The following is a 9146-nucleotide window of genomic DNA, read 5'->3' as shown; positions in this document are numbered from 1 at the left end:
CTACACGAATGTTCACTGCTTAGCAACATAAAAGCTGTATTCTCTTCAAAGCATTATGGAAGCTTCAAATCCCCTCCTACCACTTTGTAGAGAGACACAGGATGTCTAATCTAGTTTTCAGGACCTCATTGGTGATGATTTTTTGTTTTCATCTCTTCTTTTTTATCTTGCCAGATATTTGCTGATGAGTCTACTGAAGTTCCATAGCTCAGCTCACAATCTCGGGCTCTGACAGGTGGACATAGCATGGGTGGAAAGGCTACAAAAACAGGTTTAGAGGTATTCTGCTCACTCCAGTGATAAAGCAGCTGCTCAGTTTTATACAGCCAAGTCTCTTCTAATTACCCTATAAAAAAATATATGGAGCTGAACTTGCAAAACAGGACCAACAAAATTTCACAAATCATTAAGGGACTGAATTTGTAATGATTTGCACAGGCCTTTTATATCCACAGATGAGATGGGGTGCATAGGCACAACAGCCATCACTGTGTCATGTTCAGATCTCCAACCTGGGCCAAAACCAATGGCTAGTATTTAGCCAACCAAGATTCCCACAATGGGTTTGGTTTCTGGAAACCAGAAGCAATATCCAGAGCATCTTTGTACAAAAAGAACTACTATTGACTGAAAGCTTAAAAGACAGAGGATGCTAAAGTACTGAAGTGAGACTGAGAGCTGTGTTTTCCTGAAATCCCAAAAGGTTCTGCTTCCCTTTAAAGCAGTAGACTTGATTTACAGGGTCAGCAACTGCTGCTATAAACAGAATAAATCTCCAGAGCCTTTGTGTACCCTTTGTTGAAGTGAGCCAAAATACACTGCTATTTACTCTGTGTGCATGTGTGCTCTGTATCCACAATTCTGAACAGATGTGGTTCTTATCAGTGAAGGAGTGATGCATTTATTACTTGACCTCCCCTCACTCCCTTCATAAGATCAACACTAACAGGAGGCTAATTCTATCACAGAATCATAGAATATCCAGAGTTGGAAGAGACCCACATGGATCAGAGTCCAACTCCTATACAATAACATTATTTACATTACAATTCTATATAATACTATGAGACAAACCATACTACTGTACAATCACCTGGCTCCAGGTATTTATTTAAATGTATTAGACAGGAACTAGAATATGGAGGAGGGAATTAAAGCTGAAGAAGACAAATGCTGGTATTTAAGACCACAGAATCAATATTACTCCCACCCTAGCTCTTTTTTGAGTTAGAAAAAAAGGCTTTTCATAGTCATTTCTCTTAGCTGTTGCTAACAGCATCCTTAATACGAGCACAGTAAATCCAAATTCTTCCTCCACTAGCAAATACTGATCAATACAAATTACCTCTCAAATTTTATTGTTGCAGACATTTAGAGAAGTGTGGATTCACTTATCTTAGAGCCTGAAATTGTCCATGTGAAGACGGAAAAGAGAAGAAAAGGAGTGAAAACTCATTTTGCCTTGCTAGAACAATTCAGCTATTCATTTATAGAGTCTTTACCTCAACAAAAGGGTATCCAGTCCATGGTACCTGTTAAATGGTTAGGGAAATGGCTAATTCCTCAGCTGTGCTGTGCTAGCATGGGACATTCCCATGTGGAATTTGGTAGGACACCACCCATTAGTTCTGGGATACCAAAATAACATTTCTAAGCATAACAAATTACTGATTTATGCTTATTAGCATTTCTGCAAGGCATTGTGGAGCTTAAATCCGAACCTATTGAGACAGTTACCCTAGAATGTAACCGATAGAGGGGTTTGGAAGTGAAAGCCACTCCCTACCTTGCCAGCCTGCTGTGTCCACAAACATTTGGGACCTCCAGTGCTCAGCTTTGCAGTAGCTTTCAATGTTACTTCAGCCTGAGCTCCTTCTCTCTTCCTCATCACAGGAATCGCTGGTGAAAAAGTGAATTGCCACTTTTGTTCAAGCACAGGGAAGAATCATCCACAGAGTCATCCAAATCATCCCTAACTGACTCTTCCTCCATTTCCCTAGTTTTCCTCCTGGGAATATGCTGGCTGGAACCTACAGCAGTTCTGCTCCAGATCCTAACTCCTCGCAACAGAGTCACAGCAACTCTTCCCTCAGAAAAGCCTTTAAAAAGCAGCTCTTTTGGTTTGTGTACTGCTGAAGGGCTGCAGGTGAGACTTCAAAAGCTTGTACAAGAATCTGCACACTCTATTCATATTAATTTTAGCAGGAACCAATGTCCAAATCCATCCCTACAAGCCTGAAGCACTTTAGCCCACATTCCTTGCTCATAACAGAGGAAAAATATATTCCCTCTCCACTCAGACTGGATGTTAGGGAACAAATTGCAACTCTAAAACCTGTGCACAGTGACTGTATGGCAGGAGATGTGATGAACACTTACTGCTACAGTAAAGCAGAAGTAACAAGGAAAGAGAAGTGTTTTGGGCTCTCTGCAGAGCTGAACTGTGTCTGGTTTTATCCTGCACAGCAGAACAAGGAAGGAGTTCAAAACAGGCAACATAAATCATAAACCTGGAAAATTTCCATGCAAAGGGATTGCAAAAGCTTCCAACAACTTAGTGTAGAGAGTAAGGAGAAATAAAACCAGTAATTGTAGAGACAATGAAGATGCTTTTATTTACCCTCTTGTGACACTAATAAAGGGATAGTTAAGTGAAATGCCAAATACAATCACGACTGATTAAAGGAAGTAATCGCTTTGTTATACTATGCACCAGGCACTGCTGGAACTCATTGCTGCAATAGACTCCATCAAGGATTTGGGGGATTTTTTTGACTTGTTTGTTTTTAAATCTTGCTGTTTATACAACGAAGAGGAACATCAAATTTCAGGCCCAGCAGCATGCTGGGCTGGGCTTGTTCCATAGACAATTAGAAGCTTATTTCCTGGCCTGTCCCTCTCTGATCTATCATGCCAGGCATGTTATTAATGCTTCCTAAGAGGCATGTCTGAGTAATTCCCTATTTTCCTCCAACAACTGAGCAGTTAAGCACATCTTTTCATGATGGGCCATTTCTGTACAGGTTACATGGCACAAGCTACCATTAGTTTGAGAAAAGTAAAGCAATTCTGCACTAACAACCTCTCCAATAGAAACCATCATTCACTGTCTGGGTCTGACGCTCATTAAAAATCCCCTGAAGTGCCAGGAAGCAGAGCTCCTGCCTGGGAGGTTGTGGAGTGACAGGATTGTACTGGAAAGAGGTTATATAGATGTTTCACATTGTGTGAGTTACATATACAGTGTCAGCTGCAATTCTGCAGGTTTAACAAGGAATCCAAGGCATGTGCTGAGGACTGGGCCCCTGACATGGACATCTTGTGGGTCCATGCCTGTACCTGGAACAGGCACATTCCTCCCTCTGTGCACTGCATTCTGTCATAAGGAATCTGATCTGTGATCCACCGCTGTGAGGCCTTTCCTAGATAATTACCTTGATCTACACATGAAGCACACAGGAAGGTTTCATCAGCTAAACAATAATTTTGGCAAAATCTCATTATCGACAGGACTCTGGAGAATATAAAATGCCCCAAAAATTAGAGGACACAGTTGTCACTCTATAAACACAAAGCCCTATCATGCAAGATGGGTTAATTAATCCAGTCTTTGACAGCTGCATGTTTGGCTTCTCATTTTTGGATGAGTTTTCACTTAAATCTGCCAGTTTCTGTGCATATTGTGAGCTAGAACAGAGGCTGTCAGTGAAAGCAATGACACTGTGGATCAATGAGGACACCCCAGAAAGCAGAGATGGAGGGGAAAAGAGAAAGCACAGCCAGCAGCAAGGCTAGAGTCTTGTACTCACAGATCAGGCTTTGGGATTGATTTATCAGTGGGAATGAATTTTTTGGTTATAAAATAAGTGGTGAGCAGGTGGCTTGCCCTGCAGTCCACATTATTCTTGGTAACAGATTATACATAATTCACTGCACATCCTGCTTGAAACACATTCAAGCATCTGCAAAGAGTGAAATCCTGGTCAGATCCTACTTCCGACAATGCCTTTGAAGCACCTACACATGAGAGAGATGATGGGTAATAGCAATTTCCAGAACAAGTCCCTGGATGAGATATCTCAGAGGAAAAAAATACCCAATGTCTGTAAAAACATTTAATTTCTGGGTTCTTAAACCTGCAGTGTCCATTTCAGCAAAGAGTTTGGACCAGAGGAACTCAAAGAGCCACTTTTCTGCATGCCCCAAATGGCTCAGTGTCTCAGAGGAGTAGGATTTATATCTGAAGTTATTGCTCAGTCCTGTTTCTCCCTTTCCCAGCCTGCCTCTCAGTTACTTCAGAGCGAAAACCTGTTCCCAGTGGAGAACTTCCTTTCTTGATATGTGAGATAACTCTCCAGGCACAAGTTATATCACATTTATTTAATGTCTGTTGGCTAAAACATTCCCTCAAATTATTATTTTGTTGCAGGGAAGATCTTCCAAAGCCAGGAACCTTATACTTCTTTGCTTCCCTAAGATGCTCAAGTACTTTCATTTAAAATTGCCAACGACAGCACTCAGTGCTGCAAAGCTTAGCTTTTTTATATCAAGCCTCTCTTTCAAAACACCATTTCTCCTGCAGCAGACAACATGGTGCCTGTTTCAGCGAGGGAGGTAAGAGCTGGGACGACTAAGATGTCTCCGGTAACAAGCTCTTAGTTTTACAGACTTTGAAATAAACTGCTTGGACAAAGGGAATACTCGTGGTTGCAGTGTGATCAGAGCAAACATCCAAACACATGTACACCAGACCTGCAGGGGAAGGAGTGAACCAGCAGAGCATGTGTAAGTGATATGCTGAAATAAACATGGTAATTTTTGCGTTGAGGGAACACCATCATTTGTGCCTCCCACACACTCCCAAATTCATCACAGAAAGCAAAGGGAAAAAAACAAACCACCTGCATGAATAAGGACACAAAACTCAAACAGCTGTAGAAAAGTTCCTCAGAGAAACAACAGCCACACAGGACTGTGATCCAGAAACTAAACCAAGTCATGGTTTACTTACCTCAGCGTGGGGAAAAGGAGGTTCTGGAAGATACACCTTTGTTTGTTTGTTATGACACAACCTTTAAAAGAAAAGGAAATCATCTGGGTTAGAGATGCAGAACATCCTGCAGCATCTGCTGCCATCTACTGTTACACTTCTAGAGAAAACCACTTCGGATCTGAGGCATCAGGTGCAAAATCACCACTTTGTTTTGTGCTTCCAGCCTTTCTGGTTAGGGGCCCAACACCTACATAACAATTCACTCAGAATGAGATCACACAGAGAAGGTGCAAGACAGCTCAAAGCAATTCTGTACACTGTAACAGAGCCCTTGTGCTGTTGAAGGCAAATTTGTAACTCAACATCCTCTTTTTCTCATAGCCTGGACCTCAGCAGTTTTTGCAAAGCCAAATCATCTGTCAACAGAAAAACTCCTCTTGCCTCATCCCACTTCTCGGCACAGACTTGGTCCTTTAGTTCATTATAGCCTAATTCCCCTCTGCATTTCATTACTGCAGCTACAATGTTGGTAAACTGCCTCTCACCATGGCCCAAATGCTCACTGGGACCTGCTATTTTACATCTATCATTTATTTTAAAAACATAAATATTGAAAGCTGTTGATCAGTGCTGGCCAAACTCCTGATTCATCCTATTACAGAAGCTAAAAAAAGGTGTGTGTCAGAAGTCTGTGTGATGTTTGTTATCTGCAGTGACGCTGTCCTGGAGCTTTTTCTGGGAACCACTGCCTGGCTCATACTTCCACTTTATTAAAATGCAATAAGCCTGGGTCAGACTAATTTTGATGAAGTCTAAGAGATATTAAGAGCAGGACATTTCCTTCGGCTGACTCAAGACTAGAATTGAAGGCTGCAATGAATCCTTGAACATCAACCCCAGTTCTGACCCCAAACCTCTGTTTTTGCACATGTTCAACCTCTGCCTCCTTTTCCATGTAAATTCATCATATTTCAATCCTCTTTACAATTCTCCTGAAGACTTCCAGGACACGAGATTTCTTTCCTGAGCTCCAGACTTTAAATATCTGGAGAGGAAGAAAGGAATGAAAAGCTACCTTACTCTACTTAATAATCTAGAGCGTGTCTTCATCTGTAAGAATTTAGATAGAATTAAAAGCGGTTGGGTTCTCCTTTCTGTGGTTCAGAAACAGAATGGCTGAGATTGAAGGGAGCTCTTGAGATCTTAGTTTTTTACTATAAGGGTCGTGAGACACTGGCACAGTTTGCCCAGGGATGTGGTGGCTGCCCCAGCCCTGGCAGTGTTCAAGGCCAGGCTGGATGAGGTCTTGTGCAACCTGATCTAGTGGGAGGCGTCCCTGCCCATGGCAGGGGATGTTGGGACTAGATGATCTGTAAGGTCCATTCCAACCCTTAAATTCTATGATTCTATGACCATCTATTTCAATCCCCTGCCCAAGCATTCTCAGCTAGAGCGGGCTGCCCAGGACTATGTCCAGTTGGGTTTTGAAGGCTCCATAAAAAAGTCTCCACCTCTCTGCACAACCTGTTATAGCGTTTCATAGAACCAAAGAATTACAGAATGGTTTGGGTTGGAAAGCACCTTAAAGCTCATCTCATTCCACCCCCTGTCATGGGCAGGGATACTTTCCTTTAGATCAGGTTGCTCCAAGCCCCATCCAACCTGGCCTGAACACTCCCAGGGATGGAATAGCCACAGCTGCTCTGGGCAACCTGTGCCAGTGCCTCACCACCCTCACAGGGAAGAATTTCTCCCTAATATCTAATCTAACCCTGGCCTCTGGCAGTTTGAAGCCGCTGCCCTAATGGAATTCAGCATGTTTTAATTTGTGCCTCTTGTTCAATGGGCCCTGCTGAGAAGACTCTGGTCCCTTATCCTCATTTCTTCCCATCAGATGTTTCTTCACTTTGATAAGATCCCCCCAAGCCTTCTGTTCCCTCAGCTTCTCCTCATCCCTGTGGCATACTGCTGGCCTCACTCCAGTAAGCCCATATCCTTCTTGTACTGGGGGGCACAGAACTGGATACAGCACCCTCCATGCGGCCTCAGCAGTGCCGAGTAGAGCAGCATCCTCTTTTTGACCTGCTGGCAGTGCTCTGCCTCATGCAGCCTAGGACACCCTTGGCCTTTTTTCTGCCATGAAAACACACACAATTTTCTGGCTCAGCAAAATTTAGCTTGAAAAATCTGTTTTGCTGATACAGGGACACCACAGTATTGTCTTGGGGGATAAGACATCCAAACAGGCACAGCTAAAATTCACTCCAGTCAGGCACATCATTCAATCCTCAGTGTAAGTAGCAAAAGGCACAGATTATTTCATTATTTATATGTTCTATAGGAAATGATGCTTCCCTAATTATGGAACATCTATTTACACATACACACACCCCCACCCTTGTGACATCAGAAATGCACTCACAATGCTAATCAAGTGTATATTAGAATACATCAAGTAGAGATAACCTGAATATATCCATTTACCACAGCTGAGGGTGTGAGTTGGGGCTGATGGAGCAGCCCTGGAACACCTACCATTCAGCAAAGATCTGGGAGAACTCGAGGGAGCTGTTTGCAACAGGTGAGATGAAATAAAAAGGGACATTGGAGAGCCCTGCAGAGTCAATATACTGATAGAGGCACTCCAGCAGGTCATAGATTACACCAGAGGGATAACAGGGAACCAGCACATTTCCTCCATTCCGGACAGTCATTGCTAAGGGAGAGAGAATGAGGAAAATCAATTAACGGGGTTCGTATTTAAACTTTTCAATTCCTTTAATCCAGATATTATATAAAAAGAAGCTTTTGCATGAATTAGCAGAACACATTAAGCACATGAATTGGGATGAAAACCTCTGATGGTTAAATACATTTATTTACTGAGTTTGCCAGACTCAGTGGAGCAATTGTACTCCATTAGCCGCGGGGCACATGACAGCCGGAGCACATGGAAAACTCCTGACAGGAGAGGGCGGCCTTGCTCTGGCACAAGAGAATAAATGAGTGACGCAAACCACCACGCAACAAACTCTGCTCCATCTGTTGGAAGGACAACAGCTCATAGGTCTCAGCCAAAGGCACTGCACATGGCAAACTGTTCTGTGCTCGGTTTCCAGCGCTCCAGGTGAAAGGCTGAAGACGCAGCTATGTCAAACAGCCTAGAAAGGGGTCACAGAGTGTTTCTCTGTTGTAAAAGCTCTAAAGATTTCTGTCCTTTCCATATAGCAAGAAGAATTTAGAACTTCTATGAGTTGCAGACAGCATGAACTAGAAAAAGATGAGGAAAAAAACAGGTTTACTCTGTAAACGAGACAGATCTGAGCACAACAGCAACAGAAAACACAAAGCAAACATCATGTTCTTCTGGCAGAATAAATTACAGAAATGCTGTACCTTCTGGGAAAGGAGAAATACTTTGTCCAGCTCACTGGGCAATTGCTGCCCCGCTAGGATTTCACCTGTGGTTGTGGGGTAAAATCATCTACTGCTGTTAATTGCAATGCAGCAGCAGTAACATTTTGCATCAAGCATTCCACAGAAAGCTGTGAAAGAGCCTGAAAACACATATTACATCCTGCCACAATCACTTCCTTGACTTTAATTTCTTGACAAGCTCTGCTGGGGTATAGATTTAGCTCATTAAGGGTCTTTTTGCCCCACCTACATCTCAAGGAAGATTTTTATGGCTGAACATTTAAAGGTTTTATGGAGTCTAGGGAAATGCACAGACTCTAGTAGGATTTTTCATATGCATTTAGGTACTTCACCCTTTGCAGCAGTCAGTGCCTATTGACATGCTGTTCTCTACAGCTGGTGGTCAAAGGCACCTTCTATGTCACAATTTTAATACAACTGCAGTATAGTGGATTTGTTTCTGCAGGTCATACACAAACTATACCATCAAAATACCTGTGACTATGAGTAGTAATATTTTATATCTGTCTAGAACCGGAGATGCTACCAAACATCCCAGCAACATGTTACATTATCCCTCTTACATGGGTAAGCCTAAACTATCCCAGCTGTAAACAAGATGTGAAAGAGGAATGAAGAGATTAAAACCAACATTTTCAAAGCCATGTGGGGGCTGGAAGTTAAGGCTCTGGCTCCAGGACCAGAATTTGCATTGAATCATTACACACCCAAAAAT

At 42.6% G+C, this 9146-nt stretch overlaps 1 protein-coding gene across 1 annotated transcript in view; it reads right to left on the bottom strand.

Moving 5' to 3' along the window:
- INTS9 (integrator complex subunit 9) overlaps positions 1–9146 on the bottom strand; it is a gene marked incomplete at its 3' end in the record, with an annotated part of 46989 nt that overhangs the window by 9364 nt on the left and 28479 nt on the right. Inside the window, exons 9-10 of the mRNA XM_009079169.1 lie at positions 7529–7709; positions 5012–5072 (exon numbers count right to left, since the gene is read on the bottom strand). Of these exons, the coding sequence (XP_009077417.1) occupies positions 5012–5072; positions 7529–7709 (242 nt within the window). The remainder of the gene's footprint in view (positions 1–5011; positions 5073–7528; positions 7710–9146) is intronic.

This window comes from Acanthisitta chloris, unplaced genomic scaffold (assembly GCF_000695815.1).
Source record: "Acanthisitta chloris isolate BGI_N310 unplaced genomic scaffold, ASM69581v1 scaffold1277, whole genome shotgun sequence".
Taxonomy (NCBI): Eukaryota; Metazoa; Chordata; class Aves; order Passeriformes; family Acanthisittidae; genus Acanthisitta; species Acanthisitta chloris.
Note: the sequence above shows the minus strand (reverse complement) of the source record. Positions and strands in the feature narration are given on the sequence as shown.